Here is a 24024-nt window from a genome sequence, read left to right on the forward strand (position 1 = left end):
ACTGTTTGATCCCGGGCAAGTTTCTTAACTTCCCCAAGCCTTTACTTTCTCATCTATAAAATGGAGATACTTATACTAGCCTCATCCACAGAACTGTCATGAGAAAGTGCTTTGTAAGCCTTAAGGCAGCACTTTGTAAAGGTGAATTATATAAACATATATTCATTTTATATTCTTTTATGAACTTGGGAGATAGAGATGAACAGTGGCACAGTGTCAAGTCTGTTAGGGGAAGATATAACACGTATAAATAATCTCTCTTCAGATCATCTCCCCAAATTCTACTAAGTTACATAAAACTTGTTTTAATCTTTTCCCTATTTTGAAGGGGTTTTCTGCATTAAAACAATTATAATGGTGGTTCACAATGCAAAGAACGTTAATGCTCTGTGGCTTCCTTTCTGTATTTTTGTTTATCTTTTTTTTTTTAAAGGCAGTTTAAATGATTTCACTCCAGCTCCCAGATTTTGTGATTACTCAAAGCAGCCCAGGATTTGGTGCCTTAATCAGGGAGCCTCAGAAGTTGAGAAATGCAGTGTAAATATCCAAAGAACAAGCAGAGAAAGCAGCACACTTCTCTGCTCCGAGGTCATTGGAGATTGGCTGGCCTAGTGGGCCCTTGACTCTAAAGGGATTTCATATGGAGTTTGACTAAGACAGCTGTCTAGGTGTTCCCTCACAGTGTCAGAATGCTTCACATGGGACGATCTCTGGGCAATCTCTGCATTCCAGTTTTGGCCTATGAGATGGGTCATGGGTGTGTTTTTTAGACCGCCCTCATTTCTGGGCTGTGCTCAACTTTCTCATCTCCTGATCAGTTGACCCCAAGTAGTCATTTTTCTCTGGATTTGTGTTTCAGCTGAGAAATTCTAAGTCAGGCCCAGGTACTTGTCTTCTGTTGATGTGACTGTGCCCTGGCCTGGCCTGCTGCCTTCTTGTAACCAGCCCATCCTCCCTGCACAGCATGGTTAGTGGAATTTCCTTTCTCTCTTTCAGGTCACTGAAGTTGTCATGATCTATGACGCAGAGAAGCAGAGGCCTCGAGGTAAAGGCTGATCTCGTTTGTCCTTGAAACTTCTTCATCCTCTCCTTTTGCTCAGATGGCAAACTATTTCACACCATCCAAAGAAAAAAATTAGCTAGATTTTTTTTTAAACATTGCCTCAAAATTTTGAGACAAATATTAAAAATGTGGGTCTTTCATGTACAAATCCATTACGTGTGTTTGTGCTTTTTAAGGTCAGACATTATGCATTCCTTTTTCTTTTCTTTTTTTTTCTTTTCCTTTTTTTTTTTGCTAGTTCTTTTGAATTGAAATTTTAAAAACTGACAAGAATTTCAACATGGTTTCTGTTTTTAAGTGTATGTAGAAAGATTTGTAGATATTTTTAACTGTGGTGAACTGCTTAAGACCTGTCTCTCCTGTTTGAAGTCAACATGAACGTACCTGGAAGTGTGATTTCATGCTATTACCTGGTTCTTTCCCCACCTCACCTATCCATTCCCTACCCCCCCAACCTCCCTTGGTATACATTATCTGCTTGAAACGGAAACAAATCCATTCCATGCTCTTTTTTTTTTCTCCCCTATTTGGGAGGGTTGTTTAGTCTAATGGTTTTAACACGAGGCTGGTGCAAAAAGAAACTTTTATAAGTTGCCCCAAAGCACACCTCCGAAATTGGTTAGTGGAGTTGGGATGACAAAAGCACAGTTTCTGTGTCGTGGTTTTTAGTTTTTTATTTTGGGGATGGGTTGGGGTCATTGTAACTGTTGCCCCCATACAGTCTTTTCCTCTCCCTTTCCCCTTCCCAAAACCCCCACCTTGTTTTTGGTTAGTGGATCACTTTTGGACAGGCTTTGTGAACCAGTCTGTAAGTTTTGGTCTGTCTGAAATAATTGCCATGTCATTCACTTCATCCACCCTGTGCAGAATATTTATTTGAGGCAATATTTTATGATTGCATTAAGCTTAGTTGCACCAACTGCCCTGTAGCATGTTCCATACATGCTGGAGAATAGTTTGCCATTTGAACTTTCATTTCTCCTCTGACTCCATTATTATGTAATGTATTCTTCACTTCATATTTATTAAGCTGTTAAGTCTTAGTTTTATTTTTAATTTAGACATACATCCTTAGAAACGTATTCAAGTGTTTCATAGTAAAAGTACAGTAATGTTAAGTAAGTTGTTTTTTTTTCTTTTCTTTTCTGTGAATTGTTTGACTGTGATTAACGATATCTCTTTAGATTTCTCTTCCCTAGGTGTTAAATTATATCACACAGGTACAGGCCAGTTCCACAGTCAGAGGAGGGACGGGCTTTGTCTGCATTGGGGTGTAAACGAAGTTTCAATAGATTTTTCTGTTCAGCTTCTTCGTTGGTGATGTAATCAATCTTATTGAAAGATGCATTCTTTAGAAAATCTGTTCTAGGAGTCTCCAGAATCTGAAATTTGCCACTTCTTTGCTGCTTCCCATTTAAAAAGAATTGGAACTATATATTTGGTTAAAACATTCCTGGAGTTTGAGAAAATACTATTTTTAACCATATTGCTACATCACTTATATTTGTTCAGAATATTTACCCTGATCTTGCAATAGCTTAGCAAAAGGGATATCTAAAGTTCTGCTCTCTATCTCACTAGTTCATCCACTTAAAGCTTTGCAAAGAATAAACACAAACAAGAGTGAGGTGAGTTCACTGTTTTCAGATCGCTACTCAAGTCCTTTTACTCTTATAACCTTTGCCTTCTGTCATGATGAGGAGCCCATCGTTAATGTCTAGTCGATTGGGACCTGGAGGCTAAAATAAGGGAATGAGGCAGTCAGTGAAAAGGTGGGATAGATGGCTATTAGATAGAGAATTAAGCAGCAGTGCCTAGAAATTGAGGCTGAAGGGTTTTGAGACTTTGGTAATACTGGTTAGCTATACCAGAAGTAAATAGAGAACACATTGGATTATGGCTAAACAGGCAGGTAGTTTCCATAGCTTAGGCAAATGAAAACAACGATAGTACCATGGTATCCATTTCAGGTCTCTGACATTTGAATTCTTTCCCCCAATACAGAAGACAGTTGCCCAGCTTAATAACATCCTTAAACTGAAGGGGGGTGTGTGCGTGTGCGCGCGCGCATGCGCGCGCGCGTGTGTGTGTGTGTGTGTGTGTGTGTGTGTGTGTGTGTGTTGCCCAGCTTAATAACATCCTTAAACTGAAGGGGTGGGTGTGGGTGTGTGCCACCCTGTATGTATTGTATGTCCTCTGTCTGTCTGCCTGTGTGTGTGTTGTGTCCTCCTATCTGTCCCCATCCGAAAAGTGAAGTAGATAAAATGATTTGAGAGTCAAGTCCTCCCTTCCTTAGAAAGAGCAGTGGACCCTAGAGAACAACCCTTCTGATTTTCTAACCTTTTGCATTGTTTCTGAATTTCTGTGATACGATGAAACTCTACTTGTACACAATGTTCTGCATGTAATGCATTTAATGCTATTTCAAACAAACAAAATTTCTGTAGTTTGTATTGAGTAGATGCATTTATTCCTGATAGAACTTCCCTGTCTCATTGTTCGTAGTATAATGCTGTTTGAGTATTTTCCCTTTTCTAGTTCCTAACCTTGTTATCTAACCTTCATTTCTACTCTGAATTACCTTCTTCAGTTACCTTACAGTTTTCTTTGTCCTTTGCATATCAGTTAAAACTTTTGCCTTCCTCCTTTGTATTTGCTACCTTCATCGTTTTGAACCTCAGATTTCATCCCTTCAGTTGTATGGTCATGTTGCTGATTAATATAGAAATATATGTATATGAAAATTGTAAATCAAATTGATCCTAAAACCATTCCTAACTGTACTTTGCTGATAATCTTTGTCAACTCAGCTTCCTTAGCCTTCTCCCCCATCCCTTTCATGCCTGTTGTCTTACCAGTGGTATTTCGTTAAAAATATCCTGAAGTCCCAGGTAACTCCAGTCTCAGCTTTCCCTCATCTACTTTTGTTTACTCACTGAAGTAATCTGGACTTGAGGCACCATTTATGAAGTGATCCTGGTAATCTATAATTTTAGCCTTTCCCCATCACTGTATTTAAACCTTTGCTATTGACTGCACATAAATTCTACCAATCCTTGAGGGCTTGAGTTTGTCCTAAGCCCCTTCTTAAATATACTCTAAACTGCTTTCCAGACAAGTAATAAGTTTTTCCTCCTTTCACTTTCCCACTTTCTCGGCCAGCAGGAGGTGTGTTTTGGTAAACGTTCACCTGCCATTCTCTCTTTGTCTCTCCCTCCTCCAAAAGAATCCATAAGCAAATAAGCAAAAGAAATATGTGTGTGTGTGTGTGTGTGTGTATAATGTATGTATGTGTGTATATACACATATGTGTGTGTGTGTGTGTGTGTATATATATATGTATGTATATAGCCTTATCTTTGGTCTTTTTGGTGCCCTATTGAATTCTTTGAGAATTTCATCTTTCTTCCAAGTTCTTTGGCATCTGTCTCCTCGAAGTCTTTCTTTTGTGAACAGAGTCAGTGGACCATCTCTGAAGGTGGCGGGTGCTCCCTTCGGTTCTCCTCTTGCATCTAGAGGGGAGTCTGATATTAAACTGATCCAGGATCCCTGCAGAGACTTGAGAGGGTCTTCTTGGCAGTGCTGCTAAGCTTTCTTCACTACAGATAAATACATTGTGATGAAATGCTGCTTTCCATTGGATGGTTGCTCTCATCACAGACCAACCAAACTTCGTTTATACCACCAGACTCTTGTGTTTGGGAAATGCTCAAGTTTTTTTTTTTATTTGATTTTTATTTAATTTTTAAAATTTTGATGATGCCTCTTGCTCTTGCTGCTGACAGCAGAATTTGACCTGCTGGAATCCATTTTGGCCTGTATCTTTGTGTATTTTATATATAACCTCCTTTGATAGGCCTCCTTGGGCTTCCCCAACCGAGTTGGGGAAGCTTAGTGAGGCACTAACTGTTATAGATACTGTGTTTCTGTTTAACGCTTTAGAGCAATATATATATATATATATGGCTGCTGTCAGCACTAGCTGCAAAGCAAAATGCAAGCCAAGGTGGAAAATTTTGGGTTTCAGAAAAGCAAACACACACCCAGACTACACATTCCCACTTTATCTTCCTTTTGTCATGGTCTACGAGTCCTTGCAGATGGTTGTTAGACAATGTGTTAATTTCTTATCCTTCATTAGGAACTTGATTTTTGTTTGAATGCTTAGTATATAGGAGGCAGTGGCTAGAGTGGAAGGAAAACTGGTTTTGGAATCAGACGACCTGTGTTCAAGTCCTAGCTCTGCCATTTAACTACCTTTGTAACCTTGTATAGGTTGTTCCCTTGTTTGTAAAGGGGGCGGGGGAAGGGTAGATTTGTTAGTAGGTTAGGGCTCTTCTGGCTCTAAATCCAGTGATCTTTGTGGCCTCCAAGAAACAAACATAAACCCCATACAAAATGTCATCTGATACATTCAGTAAAAAGATAGGGTGAAATCTTAGATTTATAGAAAAAGACCTTCAAATGTTGATCACTTCATGATCCAAGTATTCCCATATATTTTGACTGCTTACTCTTAAGGATATTTTTCTCCTGTTTTAATTCACAGTGGTTAATTTTCATCACAGTTGATTTGTAGGGTTTAGCTTTTTGTTTTTCCACTAGTTCTTATAGCAAAGTGTAGACTCCCTCTAAGTTTTTAACCTATGATTATTGTTCAGAAAAGAGAGCTACCTTGTTCCATGACCAGTTTTTCCCAATTTAGCCTTGCTCCCTAGCTATGTAAACCCTTACAGTGTTAAGCCAGTTATATGAACCTAAAACATGTATATTTTGTTTTGCAAATGCACGTAGTTAGCTGGGAATCTCAGCCCCTGGGAGCTACCCTGCCCTTGGCACTTCTTCAATGGCTGCTATATTTTCTGAACTTTATGAACATACCTGGCTTATCTGAAACCCTTGTTTGATCCCTTGGTCCGCCCCTAATACTGTTCATCATCCTGTTTTGTGTCACAACACCCTGCTACCTTGATTCACTCTTCGTCGTTGGCTAGGTTTTGGATTTATTACTTTCGAGGACGAACAATCAGTGGACCAGGCTGTCAACATGCATTTTCACGACATCATGGGCAAAAAAGTGTGTAGTTGTAGTTTTATTTTACCTTAAGACCAAACCAAGTCTTGGGCAACTGGGGATTTCACTGGTAAATAAGTGTAGAGTTGATGGTTTTGTTGTAGGAAGGGGAAGATTAGGGAATTTGAGTAAAGTAGATCATTTGGCAGGAAAAAAGTCAAGGGATACTAGTTCTTCAGGAAGTTTTGGCATAACTTGCCCTAAGATGTGTTCCTTTGGCTAGGTGACACTATTCTCTTAGAATTCCTTTTGAATGTCAAATGCCTAAAACAAAAAATTAATGAGTGGGAAATTCAACTGGAGGGAAAGGTGTTTAGTCTGAGTCTGTGTTTTCAGTCTGGCTTCCAGTGAACTCTCTGTGTTGTCTAAGGTTCGGTTTAAGATACCACTCCTTCAGATGTGGATTTCATATTCAAATTGTATAGCACTTGACCTGATAAGTGAGTAGAAATAAGCCTTTAAGAATCCCAAGTTACAATTTAAAATGAAAGCAATAATGAAACATCATGAAGGATTGGTTTTTTAAAATTGGGTCACTTACTGTGAAACCTCGGTACAAACCCACAGACTTTATTATAGTATTTAACCACAATGCAGTTAAGTGACCTCTGGTTGTTATATCTTCATACTGTGTTACCATTACATGAAGATAGTAATAGGAAATTAAAGGCCTGCCCCACCCAGCCCCCTTGATTACTCTGTTCCTCTGTGAACATTGAACATCATCTATAGATGAGCCTATTTGAGCATCTGTGCGATATCAGTACCCAAATCTTCATTTTACTTGGATCCTTATGATTTCTACAAAAGGAGCTCTAAAATGAATAACTGGGACATGCATTCCTTATTAGTACCAGATACCATAGGATCTGAATTTGTGTTGAGTTTGGTCTGCCTTAAAAAACAAAACAAAACCCTATTAGTGCATTAGGGCGTAGTCCATTTCAGTAACAGTGCCAGATATTTTCCTGTGTTTCTGATCCAGTTATAACCCAGAGCCATGAAATGTTTGTGTTTTGTTTTGTTTTTTAACTCAATTTAAATGCAGAGCATTTATTCTGTCTTTAGTCTCACAGGCATTTCTTTGGCTAATGGTGAAAATATTTTGATGGTGGTAGTAGTTAATGTCATCAATCCACTAGTCCCCCTCAAAAAAAAATGGTGTTAAAATTTTAAATTTCTTTCTACAGTTCAGTGTGTTGTGATTATTTTTATATATAGGTGGTTTAGAATTTGTCAGAGTTTTAATGAAGTCTATTTGAACCTACCTAAAACAGGAAAAAAAATATGTACTGACATTCATTGAAGCTTTTAAGTTTAAAATTAGCATACAGATTGCAAGGATGCATGACAATTATGAACACAAGTTCAAAGGAGTCTGCGTTCAATATTTTAAGGTACTGTGACATGGTATTGAACATTTATAATTTGGAAAAAGTATAATCTTTATATATGGAGCAGAAGGTGTTTTGCTGAATTAATAGATTAGCTAGTGTGTACTAGCAGGGCCCTGGTACGCCCCTCTGCTGATGTTAAACAGTGATTTTTGAGAAAGCTTGATACCAAACATGATTAAATAACACTCTGAAGTTATTTCACTCACCGTGTAGATGAGGCATAGGTATCTGAAAAAGGGCAAGCATATATTACTTAAGGAGTCTGCCTCTTAGACTGGACATCTAAAGCAATCCAAATTCCCATTTGTACATAGGTCGAAATCAAGCTATCTAGACAAGTGGGATGCTTGCCTTCACGTTCTTAACATTGGTTATTTAGTGGCTATATTAAGCTTTTAAAATACCCGAAGTCCCATTTGGTGATTAAAAATGTATTGCTGGGGTGACTCTGCATCTATATGTTCCATCATTAAGGGTAAAAAATTTTAAATTACAAGAACTACTTTGCTTTGTAAGCAGGAACCAAATTCCCCTAAGGAAAAGTGTGTGAAGGCTCATTAATTTGAGTTCTTTGAAAAAGTCCCTTGGTTCTGCTATATAGCAGATCCTTTCAGCTCACAGAGATTTTGTTACCATCATGTATAATGTCCTTGGGGCATTAGCAGAAAGGCGGGGAGTACTAAACCTTTGTCCCTGTGCTGGGCCTGTAAGGCAAAGCAGACAGAATTGTGAATACAAAATGCCTGCCTGCACTATTGGGAAGCCCCCATTGATGATTCAGATTTGTTTCCTTTGTGCACTGGCCCCCATTAAAATTTACCATAAAAAAGAATTCTGAAGGCATGAGTACAGAAAGGTGCATTAAATAAAAAATTGGGTTTGGGGTGAGGTTTTTCGTTGGGGGAAGTATTGTTATGAGGAGAGGGCTTGATTTTGGATGTCCAGCTTAGCAGAAGTAGGTCAAGTTCCATTCTCCCCAGCTGTCCCAAGCCACTCAGTTTTATTATTGGCAATAAAGTGTCGTGGCTTAGTGAGCGTTCCCAACAAGCGGGGTCTGGGCTATTGACCTAACACAGTATGAAGATTTTGCTTACTGATTCCACTGTCCATTTATTTGCATGTCTGTTTACTTTTTTGTTAGATGTAATGTAAGATTGATTCTCTTATCACATCCATTCCCTCTGACATTATTTTGAGTTAATTGAGATTCTTTAAGCCTTAGCCTGGGGAAGGTAAGTCTTTATCTTCCATTAGACATTTAAACAAAATTAAAACCTAAGTTTAAAAACAAAACAAAATATAAACAAACCAAACAAAACTAGACTTGTGTTTCTCAGGTATGAGCAGAGCTGAAATTGCAGGCAGCCTGGGTGGGCTTTTTAAGCTTAGCTTAGCTTTGAAATGCAACAGCCAGTGTCATTAATGGTTTAAAGCATTAGTGCCCTCATTCAGTAAAGAGCTCTCTTCCAAGCGAGAAGGTGACCCTGCTCACTTAGATGGTTTGTCTGAAAGTGAACATTAATGGATGGCTTTTTAAAAGACCACACCTAAGATTTCTGAGCACATTTTCATGTGAGAGACTATTGACAGAGGGTACTGCTGCTTTAAAGTAGGAAAGCCAATGACCTTTTATTATATTGGAAATAAGATTTAAGGACTCTCTTAGCTCTAAATACTTATTTATGTGTAGGACTTGCTGTGTCTTACAGTTGCATCTATTGTACCTGAGAAACATTAAAAAAGCAAAACAAAACAATCTACTGGCCTAAATAAGTTTTATAATTAAGTATTTAGATTTAAGTCATAAGGTGCTAAGTGTAGTTATAAGTATAACTAAGGGTGTATATAAAGGGAAGGGGGGTGTATTAACTCACAACATCTTTCTTAAATTGGTATTCTGTTTGTTTAGGTGGAGGTAAAACGTGCAGAACCTCGAGATAGCAAAAGCCAAGTCCCAGGACAGCCAGGTGCCAGCCAGTGGGGAAGCAGGCTCATGCCAAATGCTGCCAATGGTTGGGCAGGTCAGCCCCCTCCTACCTGGCAACAGGGATATGGCCCACAAGGTACTGTCATTCTCATCTAAGCCCAGTCAAAGTGCATGAGTAGTTAAGTAGTTATGGGTAACCTGTCTACTTGCAGAGGTGTCAAACTTGGGTGGCCCACTGCCTGAAAGAAAAATTCAAGAAACATAAATTGTGGTTTTCTTAGTCAATAGGTGGGTGTGTCTCCCCCCCCCCCCCAATTCAGTTTGTTTCAGTTGGACACTTGGTCTAAAGCTCTGACTTCTCACCAGGCATCACTAGGAGTACTTGCTATTTTATCTTGATATGGTTACCACCAACCCACCCTCTACTCCCTTTCCTCCCCATTTGAATTCTTCAGTGAATTGTTACTATTTTTAGACACAAAACCAAGTCTTTGTCAAAATCTGAAATGCAGCACATCACATCTTAGAAGTTGTCTTTGAGTTTCTTTGCTTTTAGGTTTTAAAAAATTCTTTAGAAATTTCCTCAACTCCAAATGGTCAGTTTGATCCAAATCACTGCAGCAAGGTAATCCTTAAAACTCATAATCCATTAAAAATCAAGGTAATACATTAAAACTACAACTTTTGTCAGGTCTTGGTCTTGTACCTCAAGAAGGAAGTCTACAATTAGATGGGGTTAGAATAAATTGCTTTGGGTGAGAATAAGGGGCAGATGAGAGCCCTGGTGTGAAAGCATCTCCAGTCCTTAACCTGAGTCCCCAGTTCTGTTTCCAAAGTAAATCTTTAGTCAAAGCTGCCTTCCTAATTTATCCCACTTGATCTAACAAAGCCACCTGGTCAGGTCAAATAGAAGGAAGGAAGTACTTGGGGGGGGGGGCATGGGTGTGGCCCTTACTCTCTGGAAGGCCCCAACTGGGCTTAAGCCACTTTTGTGTATTTCATACATTATATCAAAGAGTTTGTCTTCATTCTGAAGTAGTTCTCCTCAGTAGTTAACGTTTTATAAGATATGCACTTAATGTTTTCAGTTCTGCCAGGTAAAGGAAACACATTGTTCTGCAGGGTAAACTTCCCACTGAGGGTTGGGGGTGGGGTGTTACAAGCACTTCTAAGTTGTGATGTCCTAGATCATGTACAAAGGGACCGGTGAATTCCCTTTTTCTCCTCCATAGTTAATTCTGCAGGCACAGCTATGGCTTTGATGTTTTTATAACATGTAAAACACAATAAGGTAACATGGCATTCATTCTCTCAGTGCATTTCTGGAATAAGTATTGTCTTAAATTTATTACATAAGTAATATTTTATAGTGTTCCAAAATTCTACCTTCGTAACAAGGCAGTGAGGAAAGAGTACTAACCTCATTTTATAGATGGAGAAGTTAATGCTTGGGAAGGTCAAGTGACTCTTGGTCAAATAAGGCTAGTGACTTGCAGTGCCAGAATTTGAACCTAGGTCCTGTGAGTTTGTCTAGTACTTTTCTCTGCTCAGTCCCTCTGCCTGTCCTGCCGATCCTAAGATGGCTCCATCTGTCTGTGGTTAACCAACATCTGGTCCCTCCTTTTAGCTCTCTGGGAGCATTCTTGTTGAATCCAGGTAGATACACAAGCCATCTCTTACAACTGAGAAGAAAAGCAGATTCTCATTCTCATCCCTCTTGTCCAGGCCACACAGGAAGCTTTATGCTGGGAAAGGGAGTGATCTGCTTTAAAAAAACAAAACAAAAAAAACCAAACCCTAAATATTATAGAATGCAGTAGAACTTCCTTATGCCCCAGTGCTCCTGAAATCCCTGAGTGATGAACAAAGGGAAAACCATTTGGTCTCATTAGTGGCATATTAGAAGTTCTTATAATTAAATCCTATACACGTAATTTTTGTTTAGTTTGGAAGCTTACCTTGGATATTAAATAGAATTTGAATTTGATTAATTTTCTGCATAACACTAAAGTACCTTCTAGGATTTGCTACTTAAATGACTTTTACCTCATGACTGGGGAGCATCAATCATTTTTTTGTTTGTTTGTTTCACTGTTTTAGGAATGTGGGTGCCAGCAGGGCAGGCTATTGGTAAGTAGCCCTTTTTTTTTTTAAATCAGACAAAATTACCGGGGAATTCAGCCTCACAAATAGCATGTTTTCAAAATTGGCGTAGGGAGGTGGCTGTTTATATTGGCAGAAGAAGTAAGGAGGACAAAATATCATTTAAAGTTATGGCTTCAAACTAATGTCAGAACTTTATGGCATTTCACATTCGCTAGAAAGATGTTGATTTCACAATCAAATTGATCTGTCACCAACCATTTATTAAACACCTGTGTGCAAGGGAGGAGATAAGAACTTCATGTCATTTGCAGGAGAATAAGACACCATCATGTTTTGCTAATGCACAGTATTACATGAGGAGAGAGCACTTTGTTGTGAAGTCTGAGAAAAGAGCTTTGAAAGTCAGGAAATATGGATATTATAATTGTAGGAGATAGTCAAGTTAAGACCTTCAGTAACAGTTTGCAGTGGGGATAAAATACCAATATAGCTAGCTAATGCATGATACTACATGTGAAAAGAGCAGAGCACTGTGTTGTTGCTCTTTATTATAGGGGGAGGTCCAAGGAGGTTCCTTTGGGGTCTTGTAATTATAGTCTGTTATAGCTGGGAGGAAGGGGCCTTTGAGCTTATTGTACAGATTGGGAAACTGAGGTTCTGGGAGGTGATAAGACTTGTGTAAGGCTACGTGTCAGGCCAGTAGCAGAGCCTTAACTGGAGCTGAGGTCTTCTGACTCAAGTCAGCCTAATAAGTCTTTTCACCCCATTGTCCTGAAACACCTTGGTGTCCTGAAGAAGTAGGTTATTTTACAGAAGGGGAATGAAGACACAAACTCATGGAGTTGCTTATGGTCACACTTGTTTGTTAATAAGAACTGGATTAGACCTTAAGGACTCCAATGTCCTGTTCCCTTCACTGACTGAAAAGGTCAAACGAGGTGGATTTTAAGCCCATGTAGGTTGGGGATGGGTACAGTTGGATGTATTCTTTCCTCTTCCCCTCCTCTTACCATACTTTCTTTGCTTTTCCAGGTGGTTATGGGCCACCTCCTGCAGGCAGGGGAGCTCCACCTCCGCCTCCTCCTTTTACCTCATACATCGTATCCACACCTCCAGGAGGGTTTCCCCCTCCCCAAGGCTTCCCACAGGGGTACGGTACCCCTCCTCAGTTCAGTAAGTCTTCCACGGGGTCAGATGGGGAAAGGTCTGGATTCAGGCCTTTCATAATAACTAATTATGTTAGAATGTCCCCGAACACTCCAACTTTGGTGGATCTACTATGTCCACAATTCTGAGCTTGGTCCTTAAATGAAATCCAAGTAAGACATGGTCCTTGAAAGAGCTTACAGTCTAAGATAAAGCGTATTTACCAGTGCCAATAATAATAACAGGCAACATAAAGTAACTAGCATCAGAGGGACAGAGTAGGTGTTGTGTAGGATCTTAAGGTGAGGTCATTACCAAATGGTGGGGAGGGGGTTGGGAATCAGGGAAAAGCTTCTTGAAGATCCAGGAACTTGAGGAAATGTATATTTAAAACTGAGTAGGACAGCAAACAGGCAGTAAAGGGGGAGGCAGGGGCAGCATTTGAGACGTGAGGAATAGTATAAACACAGGCATGGATGGTGGTAAAAGTGCAGAGGAATGCTTGTTTGAGGCAGCGAGTGGCCTAATTTGACTGGAACAGGGGTTCCTGGAAGGAAGACAAAGCTAGGGAAAAGAGCTGGTTGTTGAATCCTGGAAGGCTTCTAATGCCAGACAGAAAATTAGAACTTTTCTCAAAACGAGAGCCACTAAGAGGAGTGATCTCTGTATAAAAAAGGGTGATTCAATCAATATGAAAGACAGCGTGGATTGGGGGAGAGTAGAGGCAGGAAGGCTGTTTAGGCCTTTTACTCCACAGTAAACTATGTGGAGTAGTAAGGAGCTGTGCCACCAGGGTTGCTATCCAGCTGTCAGTAGTTCTGCAGAACATTGAGGTTTTAAGTGTGAAGAAAAGCAGAAGTTTAACATTTTGTGATTTGTTTTAGATGTACCTTCCCCACCACCACTTCCCCAGTGAAAGCTATTATCTGGGTAGACAGTTGAAGTTCTTTTTTCAAATTCTCTTGTTAAGCAGAGATATTCCTTAATGCCTTGATTTTACTAGTATGTTTCTGTTATTTTATTTTCTTATTTTCCATTTATTTATTTATCTATTCATTTAATTATTTATTTAGTTGTTTTTCCCGTTTTAATATATTGACATTTAGCACTTCTTTGAACTAGAACAAGAACAATGGCACCATATGGAATTTGTGTCTGTGATTTTTTTTCATATGAAAGATAGATCTTGGCTTAATTTTTAGACCACAGTGTTTTAGCAGCATTCATATTCAACAAATTGAGTGCCTAAAATTTATAATGAGGTGCTGATTAAAACTAGTCTATCTTGAAATGAAATGATTTTACCTTATTGTTTCAGTTTTCAACTTAGAACTCAGTTGTAAATGTGTATTAAAGAAATCATGGTACAGCTACTGAGTGATAGAAGCAACCTGATCCTGGTAGAGTTTTTAAGTGAGGAAATTACATACTCTACCTAGAGACTGACATCACATCCCTAGTGAGTTCAATGAAAACAATTGCTTTAGGGGCAGCTAGGTGGTGCAGTGGATAGAGCCCTGAAGTCAGGAGGACTTGAGTTCAAATTGGGCCTCAGACCAAACACTCGACCCTTGGGGGGAGGAGAGGGATTGCTTTAATGAGTAATTTTTTTTTCTCTTTCTCTTTTTTTTGGGGGCGAGGGCGGCGCTAGGCAATGGGGTTAAGTGACTTGCCCAGGGTCACACAGCTAGTGTCAAGTGTCTGAGGCTGGATTTGAACTCAGGTCCTCCTGACTCCAGGGCCAGTGTATAATAAATACCAAGTCTTAACGCAAGTTTTAGAGTTTTGTTTTCAATGCTTCGCTCAAGTGCTACTTCTTTTTGAAGGCTGTGTCAGTGGAGCCACAGGCCCTAGTAGGGCCCGCTAAGTTGGGGGGGGGGCTTCACCTCGCAGCCAGGTGGCAGAAGGTGTCTGTAGTCTGAGTAGTAATCTAGGTGAGCAGCCCTCGAAGGCCATTTAGTGAGGCAGAGGGGGCTTCAGTGTACCACAGTGCAATGGACATGCTTACCAGGAAATCACAAATCCTTGAGAAGCTTTGGAGTAGTCTTTCACCAAGTCTTTTGAGGTATATGTAATTAGAGGCAGAAAAAGTATTTGTAAGCAGATAAAAACAAGAGGTCTAGAAAGAATGAGTGAATCTAGTGGTTATTTTTCTTGGTATAATTAAGGGTTGTGTTTCAAGAATGATTTAATCTGGCCTGTTCAGAGAACCAGTATGTCTTGTCCATTTAGCCACCTTGAACTTGAGTTTCAGGTTGGGAGATGTGAACTCTTAAAAGAACTGATGGTTCTGGACTTGGGAAACATCCAGGGCTGATCATTTGGGAGGGGGAGGGCTGTAACGTGTGTCTGTGTTTTGAGGAGAAGTATCATTTTAACATCAGGAATGATTGGGTGCCCTTGAGTCCTACCCTGGGGGCCAGTCACTTGTCATAAGTTGTTCTTGCCTTTCCTGAGGCACACCCTGTAAATCCCAGCACTCTTTTTAAAGACAGCTTCAGACTAATGGGCTTTTCCTTTAACCTCTAGTAGGCCTAAGAGCAAACATATTTTGCATATGGAAATCTAACCAAGATGATAGTAGCACTTTACTGTTTACAAAGGGCTTTCCTGACAACCCTGAGAGGTATGTAATGCAAATGTTATCATCACCCCCATTTTACAGGTAAGGTAACTGAGGGCCAGAGAGGGGACATGGTAAAGCCAAGATTGGAACCCAGATTTCCTGGCTCTAAATCTTAGATTCTTTCCATTCTGTCACTGCCTCACAAGATCATTTTTGACGACCTAAGAAATCAGAACTGCCTGTCTTTTGTTCCTTGTCAGTTATATATGTTCTGTTTTCCTTTTTTCTGCTTTTTCTTTCCAGGTTTTGGCTATGGGCCTCCACCACCTCCACCTGATCAATTTGCCCCTCCTGGAGTGCCTCCTCCACCTGCCACTCCTGGGGCAGCGCCGCTAGCTTTCCCACCACCACCATCTCAGGCAGCTCAGGACATGAGCAAACCCCCAGCGGCCCAGCCCGATTTCCCTTATAGTCAGTATGGTAAGTCATTAGGACATGCACTTCTCCCCCAAATCCCTTGCTTTTCCTGTAGTGTTAATGTGTTGGGTGCACATGTTGGGGTTTCCAGACTGGTCCACATAAGCCAAGTGTAAGCACATCTTGATTTAAAAAATTCTTAAAAAGCCTAACTCCAGCCTTTCAGGGTTCTCTTACACAGCATTCTTCCTGTACTTGTTTTCTGAGCTCTAATGCTAAGTTTTCTGGCTCCCCAAATACCTAGACAGTCAGCAGGGGTGCTCATGACGGTGAAGGACAGGAATGTGTGCACTGATTAATTTTGTATCTTCCTCCCTTTTTGTTCTAACTTCCCAACTGTATTTAAGCTGGTTTAGAAATTAGCAGAACATTGTCCTTGGCGGGCAGGTGTTTTCTTTTGATGAGCTGACCCAAGATAGCCTCAGCCCAGGCCAGTTCTGGGTGCTTCACCTTAAAGGTGCATCAGAAATGGGAGGTGGGGGAAGGAAAGGAGGCCTGGAAAGAAGCTTCTTAGTGGTAGGAGGCAGTCAGGAGCTTCAGGCTGCTCACTAGGGAAAAAAAGATGGAGTGGGGAATTGAGGGAGAAGAATTCAGAATGACCGAAGGTTATAGCAAAACTTTCAGCATATTTTACTTTTTTTGCTCAGTCTCATAAGGGCAAGAATACAAGGGCACTTGCAGTGGAAAAGCAGTCGATTCCGCAATAAATCCTTCAGGGTACTGTCAGTTTGTGGAACTCGAGGCTGTGAGTGGTCAAGGAGAGTTAGCAGGGTCGAGGTGAAGTTTCATCATGTGACACTGAAAGCCCCAGGAAGACAGTGTGGAGGGTGAGATTTCATGCTCCAGGGCTTCAGTTGCTCTCCTGATCCCAGCCGTGCAGCGTTGCGTGATGAGCTTGACTTGTAGTGCTCTGCTTGCTGCCTTTGATTTGAAGTGTCAGGGAGAATGGGGGCCAAATGACCCGGGAATCGGATAGAGTCAGGGTAACCCTTGCCACCATGCTTCAAGTAGCTTCTCTAGTTGGTAGCTGGGGTTGTTCTGGAGAGAGTGACAAGATCGTCAGCATGTTTCCCCAAAGTCCCCCAGGGGTAAGGGGGCACCATGTCTGTGTGCATAGAGTGGAGCCAGCATTTGTTAGTGATTCCTGTGGTGTAGACAGTGAATCTGATCATCAGGATTTCACTGAAAGTAAGATTCATGTTGATGGCAGAGGATTACCAAAGTTGGGGGGCAGGGTGGCAGTGTACGAAGGAATTGGCAGTCTAGAAAAGGGGCCTTAGAGGGTCATCTGGTGCAACGTCCTTTTACAGTTGAGGCTGTGGATATGGAAAGCTTTGGTGACTTGGCCCAGGCCTATGGCAAAGGGAATAGCAAAACCAGGACCAGAACCCAGATTTCCCAACTTGCCGTTCAGCACTCTTCCCAGTACCATAGTGCCCATCTTTTAATCTGTCAGCAAATTTTCTTGCCCCTAGAAACTGGCCTCCCTCTCTGTTTCCTGCCTAGAAAGTAAATTAGCCTCATCTGCTCTTGCAGCAGATAAATTCGACTTAGAGCTTATGAAGTTAGGCCTAGCTCTATTTACTCAGAGAGGTGGTATTGATACAATGCTATGAGAAGGTATCTCTGTAGAACCTGTGTTTCTAGTTCTGTCAGGCCTTTCTTGGGAAATATGGATGAAATGCCAAATGCTGCTTTTTGGCCAATCTCAGAGAACAGTTAGCAAGGGGTGTGGGGGAGGTGACCTAGAGTACCATTAGATTTGGGGCCTGAAGTTCCACGTCTGGCAGCAAACTGTTTCTGTGAAAAACTCTGCTGCATACCACAGGACCCCTAGTATTCACCTTAGCATCAAATTTCCAAAGCTGAAAGTTTTTCTTCATTTTATTGCTAGAGCTGGTTTTCCATATAGTCTTTAAAGATGACAATGTCTAGGCAATAGCAGTACCCCTTCTATCTCATGCATGCCCTTTGCAGTCTCATTCACTGGATTAATGCCCCAAAGGCAGCTTACCAACAATGCATGTTTCATTCATAGTTAAGCAGAATGCCTAGGGGAAAAAAAAAGCATTGCTAAATTTTAAAGGCATTGGAACTATATCATTATTTTGCATTTGTGTAGACGTTATTTACGACACCTTAAAGCACTGCTGTTATTTACAACGGGTGAAAAAATATGTAAACCTTTGGGTGTAGAGTAACAGTAAGCCCTGGTATATTTGTCTCCCCCACCCTAAAAAAAGTTACTATCTGTACAAGGCTGTCTTGGGGTTAGTCACCCTGGTCTCCTCATTTCTTACTAGGGCTGGGTACCTATTCTCAAGACCCTTCAGGCTTCGGGCCAATACTTTGTTTACACTCTTATGGTCAGGCTGAGCAGTGATATATCCTAGGTAGGTGGAGCCTATTTATAACCAATGCTCTTACTGTATCTGCACTTGGGAAATGAATGTTTCTTAACAGGGTCTCTTCTACCTTTGTTTTCATTTGGGGTGGGGGTGGAAATTAGCGGTATAGCTCTGAAATGTGTGCTTTTGCTGGTTGGAGGATTTTTACTGGCTACAATTATCAGCTGGCCCCAGCTGGTTTGTTTTTTTGTTTTGTTTTGAAGCAATGCACAACAAAACTATCACCACCTTGAAGCACAAAGAGCTTGAATGTCCAATACTCCCGATCCCATTCTTCATCGACCAAGTCGTTGCACTCCTAGTTTTCGTCGGACCTCTGCCGACTGAACTGAGTTTACCATGAGCAGCTGACTTATTATTGCCCTCTGCTGTGGCCCGTTGGAGTTGATTGCTTTGGACATGGGTAGTTTTCTGAAGTAGGAAGTTGCCCCCTAAGGGTCTGGAGCAGAGAAGTCGATCTCTACCCATGAATGAGAGAGCTTACAGGGAAGGAGTTGGGTAAGACTCTGTTCAGATCAGTTGTGAGCTCTGATCAGGGCTTGCAGTCCACAGGCCCAGAGCTGCTCTCTACGTCCAAGATGCAGGGCTAGTGAGAGAAATGTTCTTTCTCTCCCTCCCCTCCCTCCCTCCCTCTCTCTCTTCCTCTCTCTCTCTCTCTCTCTCTCTCTCTCTCTCTCTCTCTCTCTCTCTCTCTCTCTCTCTCTCTCTCTCTCTCTCTCTCTCTCTCTCTCTCTCTCTCTCTCTCTTTTTTAATCTTGAGCTTCACTACCAACCACATTGGTGATTCGAAGTATATTTGTGATGGTTAACTGACCTTTGCATTAATATGGCTGAATTAAGTAGCTCAGGGGGGTCAAGTCCTTAAACAGCTTGCAACAAATACATTGACCAGTGTCATTAGAAATAGGAAGGTCTTAGCAAAACTGGAAGTGGCAATATTGTTGCTATATGCCAAGAAGTGTTCTCATGTTGGAAATCTTGCATATCCAGAAATAGTGTCATGGCACTATGTTGTGATTGTATAGACTTCTTAGTGGTGTCTGGATTTTGAAAAACAAAACATAGGATACCTGTGGTTAATTGGCATTTTTTGATCTTCCGATCACAGGAACTAATAGACCAGTTAGATAACTTAATTTCAGTAAGTTTTGTTTAAAGATCCAACACTGGCATGCCATCAGAGAACAATTAAAACTCTTCTATCCAAAGTGAAAAAAAAGCTTATGTAGCATTTGACATGTCACATTTATGGTTGTAGCACTTTGTGGTTACAGAGCGCTTATTTGATCCTCACAATACCCTTGTGAGGTAGGTGTTGCAAATATTATTTTCCCCATTTTACAGATGAGAAAACAGTCTGAGAGAGGTTGTGATGTGCCCAAGGTCACACCATGGGGAAGCCAGGACTGGAACCTGACTCATTATTCAGTCTTCTTCCCACATGACTGCATTGCCACTCATGTCTTCATTTCTTAGCCACTCATCTCTTCATCCTGCTTTTTAGACACCTGTTGGGACCTCATTCCTTGTCAATAGAAACCACTCCACACATGACCTTTTTTCAGGAGCGGGAGGAAGAATTGGGCTTGGAGCAGGTCTCTTGGTTACATCAAGTTCTCTGAAGTGAATTTTCCTTTCTGTGCTTGAGCAAATCTGTCCACGATCCACTTTGAGCAACGTCTCAGGCATTACCAGGGGATGGTTTTAAAGACAGACATTGAGGATTATTCCTTTTGCTTGTCTCCCTGCCAGTGGTTGCATGTGGAAGTGTGTTGACTCTCCCATACTTCCCCCATTCCCATTGCTTTGGTGACTTGGCTGGAATCGGATGTGGTTACTGAAGCTGATAAAAAGGGATGAGAAAATAGATCTTTTCTGTTTGCCATGTCTCCTTCTAAAGGAGGTGTACAACGGTTTCCTCTTATCCAGAGGATTGAATGTTAATTCTGGGTGCCGGGTTGGTAATGGAAACTGAAACCCTGGGCCCCTGTTTAACCCAAGGGACAAGGTGACGCAACATATGGGAAGCCTTCGCCCATTCTGCCTCCAAGAACTTGTCCCTGGTGTCAGTGGGAGGGGGTCGGCACTTAACACGTGGGATAAAGGGGGAGGTAAGTCTTGATGTCTGCTCTGTCCTTTCTGCTGGTATGGATAGCTAAAGTGATGAGGGGTTTGTGACAATTTCGGCTTCTAGTGGATAGCTGCCTTGACATTTGCGCACCTCACCACTTAGGCTTTAGCAGCATAAAAGCCAGTGATTTGAATTTGACCTCTTGGTAGTGCCATCTAAAAAAATGAGGGTTTCCATCTCCCACTCAAGTCACCTGTCTACTTTGATTGTTAAGAATTATATTTGAAGGCAGTCAAATTATTTCCCCCAGAGTGACTCATTTGATGGGGGAGGGGATGGGGTGGGGAATATCGTTGCTTTGACTGTGGTCTTGTCGATGTCCCTGTCTTGAATTCAGGTCTGTTTTGTGACCAGAGCTCACTGTAATCTCTTTCCCTTCTCAGCAGGTTATGGACAGGACTTGAGTGGCTTTGGACAGGGTTTCTCAGATCCCAGCCAGCAACCCCCCTCTTACGGAGGACCCTCGGTGCCCGGATCAGGTGGCCCGCCTGCAGGAGGAAGTGGTTTTGGACGAGGACAGAACCATAACGTGCAAGGATTTCACCCTTATAGACGCTAGCCTGGGCTAGAAATCAGGGAATTCTGTCCACAGTGGGATATCTGGTACCAGCTGAAACCGGGAATTCCAAACTTGTGAACTTGTGACAATCACATACTTGATGGAGAACAACTTAATAAACCATTTGGGGGGGTGGGCGGGGAGGGGGGGAGGGGGCGAATGGCTTTTGAAGGCAAAGCTGTGGGTGTTTGGACTGCAGTTTTTAAATATATTCCTTTCTCTAGCCCATCAGCACAAATAAAACAAAACGTCACTGGTTCAAACTACAGGGTTTTAAAAAAAGTCTTCAGCTTTAATTCAGAACTTCAGGTTTCTTTTTTCTTTCTTTTTTCTTCTTTTTTTTTAAATGATTCTTCCTGAGCCTTTTGTTTTACCGTATATTGTAAACTTTTATGTTTAAAGAAAAAATATACATTTACAGATTGTGAAATTTTTAAGAGAAATTTTCTACTATGTATGCTGGCTTATTTTTTAATTTAATACAGGGTTTCCGTTAGTACTGGTGGAAGTGAGGGTCAGTTTTAAAGCCCTTACTCCTGGCTTTGGGGGTTGGGGCAGTTTGTCCAGAAACTCTGGGAGTTCAAAGAAGAAATCTACTGAGTTTAGTTGTGGTTTTGCTTTTGCCACCTGACTAACTGTGGTAGCATTGCAGGTGTGTTGATGCGCACAGGGTCACTTAGGAAGGGCACAGGCATTTAGATCTGTGCTTTAAAACTTTTAAATCCGGTTTGTGGATTTCATTGGGGGGGGGGTCATGGAGGCCTTGGTGAGACGTAGATTTTCCTCAGGCGGAAAGTTCTGGTGCATTTTGCACTAACCAGTGATTACCCCTGGTTTGAATAAAGAAAAGTACATTTGGATTAGAAACAGAAGTTTGTATTCCATTTTTTCCCCCTGCACTCCCCCTCCTAGTAGTGTTGTTCTCAACACACCCACCCATGGTGGATTGCCTAAGCTTGATTTGTTTCTGCTATTTTGGTGCCTGGTGGAGATTAAATGCACAAGTAATAATAATAATTTACATTTCTATAGTGCTTTCAGATTTATAAAGTGCTTTCCTCAAAATTGGTCCTGTGAGGTGGGTGATACAAGTTATTAGCCCATTTTGCAGATGAGGAAACTGAGACTCTGGTTAAATGACTTGCCGAGGGTCACATGGCTAGTTATTGTCAGCTGGAACCCCGGACATAGGATCGTAGATTAGAGCTGGAAGGGACCTTAGAGGTCATGTAGTCCAATCCTCTCGTTTTAAATTTTACATATTTTTAAATTCTCAGTCTAACAAATAGCAAAAATGAATAAATCCACATACAAAGTAGGAAAAAAGGATGCTATGTGAAGCTGTGAGTCTCCACTTGTTACAGCTCACAGTTGGTATTGGGGGTTTTTTAAATATACCCTAAGTTCAACATTAGTACTTTAAAAAACTGCCCTGCTTGTCTGTCCAACCCCTCTATTTTACATGTGAAGAAACTGAGGCCTAAAGAAGTTCAGTAACTTTTCCAAGGTCACTCTGGATTTCAGAGGATCACAACCTTAGGCTTTGATTCCAAATCAAATGATCTGTTACATCCTGCTGCCTCACAAACACTCTGTACGGCATCACTTGGTGCAAGAAGATGCCTTTGTGTGTCCAAGTAGTGACTTGTAGATTCTGCAAGTTGTCTTGAATGGCACTTTGAAAGTTGACTTCACCTTTGAACTTAGTTGTGGAATCCTGAAGGCTTTAGTGTCTGGGGGGGTTATCCATCAGAGGCTTCTCAGCTTATGTTACTTAGGAGCCATCTGAATGTGGGGTAGGCCCCTTTCCCTTCTCTGGGCACCTGTTTCCTCACCTATAAAATTAAACTAGATGATCTCAGAGATTCCTTCCAGCTCTGCCTAGCAAGATCTCTTGGTGGGGGAGGGGAGTAGGAGCACCAGTTGGAATCAGGCAAAGCTTGGGTGGGGCATGTGGATCAAGGGTGTTGGGGACTTGATCTGGGTCTTGGCTGCTTGGGAGGGCTGGGAGAAGAGAGTCCAGCATACAACATTCAGATTTCTCTGAATATTTCACAGCCCGGCAGCAGTTGGCTGTACACAACCCACAGTTTCATCTACCACATTTCACCAAGTGCATAGGATGTAAGAAGACGCCTGACAAACAGAGGGGTGTAGTGTACCATGTAACTTTGTGTTCAGTTGACCAATCCCAACTCATCAAAAGGAGGAAGAGTCTGAATTACTTCTTCTCATTGGATTTGGATCTAATTTGGGACCTTACAGTGCAACTCGGGTTTCTCTTAAGATTCTGTTGGGGATCTTCATGTCCAGGAAACGGTCATCTGAAATTACAGTTATCCCAATGATGAGGTGGTGGAATGAGTTTTGAGACCTGGGTTCTAATGCTGCCTCTTCCGCTAATTCATAGAGTACATATGGGCAATTCACTTAACCTTCCTGTCATCTATAAAATGAAGGTTGGATTAAGGTGACCTCTGAGACCTTCCCTGCAAGCTCTAAGATGATTTTTACAGCGGCCCCACATATTTGCTGGCACTAATCCTTGTACCACCCCGCATCACAAGCTTATTAGAGCAGCATTTGCTCTCTAGCAGGCCTGGGGTCATCTTCGGAATGGCTGAGGCAGCTGGCGGGACTGAAGTTCTATGCTGGGGGATGTGTCATTGCAATTGAACATACGGGGCTGGTGCTAGTGGTGAGCTTTGTCACTGTAGGGGGAACTGCCCTGGGGAGCTGCAGGAAAGCTTGGCATCCTGAGCATCTTGATGGAATGGCGGCCCCTCCAGGGAAAGTAGGATGCTGGGATTTCGGAGCCTGGCAATTCTCGTAGCTGTGTGGGCATTGAAAGAAAAAAGCATCCCCTATTTGTAGGTAGCAGCAATGGGCTGAGAAGCACTGGTTTAAAGTAGCAGCTCCCTAGGGAAGGCGAGTCCAAACAACATCTTGCAATGAAAAACTTAACATTGGAGTTTGTGGACCTCATGAGTTTGTCAGTTGTAAGTTTTTTGGCCCCGGATATGGGCAGTGAATTTGAGGTTGCATTTTTGTACCTCAAGGAAATAGTCTGTCACAGGAGAAATGACAGAACTGTCCTGAGTCAGGGAAATCTGGCTTTGTGGCTCAAGCGTATGGACAGACAGCTGGGCAAACCACTAAACTTCGTGTCC

The 24024-nt window shown here is 41.5% G+C and overlaps 1 protein-coding gene across 9 annotated transcripts in view; it reads left to right on the forward strand.

The window, feature by feature from the left end:
* DAZAP1 (DAZ associated protein 1) overlaps positions 1-21311 on the forward strand; it is a 40656-nt gene extending 19345 nt beyond the window's left edge. For 2 of the 9 annotated variants that reach the window (XM_021008862.2, XM_021008864.2), the window contains exons 6-12: positions 997-1045; positions 6058-6140; positions 9444-9597; positions 11562-11591; positions 12600-12740; positions 15583-15759; positions 20682-21311. In XM_021008862.2, coding sequence (XP_020864521.1) covers positions 997-1045; positions 6058-6140; positions 9444-9597; positions 11562-11591; positions 12600-12740; positions 15583-15759; positions 20682-20854 — 807 coding nt within the window. In that variant the 3' untranslated portion in view covers positions 20855-21311. Of the gene's footprint in view, positions 1-996; positions 1046-6057; positions 6141-9443; positions 9598-11561; positions 11592-12599; positions 12741-15582; positions 15760-18059; positions 18150-18367; positions 18787-20678 lie in introns of those variants that run through there. The other 7 variants (XM_021008863.2, XM_021008861.2, XM_021008866.2 and 4 more) reach the window with 6 other exon arrangements.
* Positions 21312-24024: the final 2713 nt, after the last annotated feature.

The sequence above is a fragment of the Phascolarctos cinereus genome, unplaced genomic scaffold, assembly GCF_003287225.1.
Source record: "Phascolarctos cinereus isolate Bilbo 61053 unplaced genomic scaffold, phaCin_HiC Scaffold_4;HRSCAF=312, whole genome shotgun sequence".
Taxonomy (NCBI): domain Eukaryota; kingdom Metazoa; phylum Chordata; class Mammalia; order Diprotodontia; family Phascolarctidae; genus Phascolarctos; species Phascolarctos cinereus.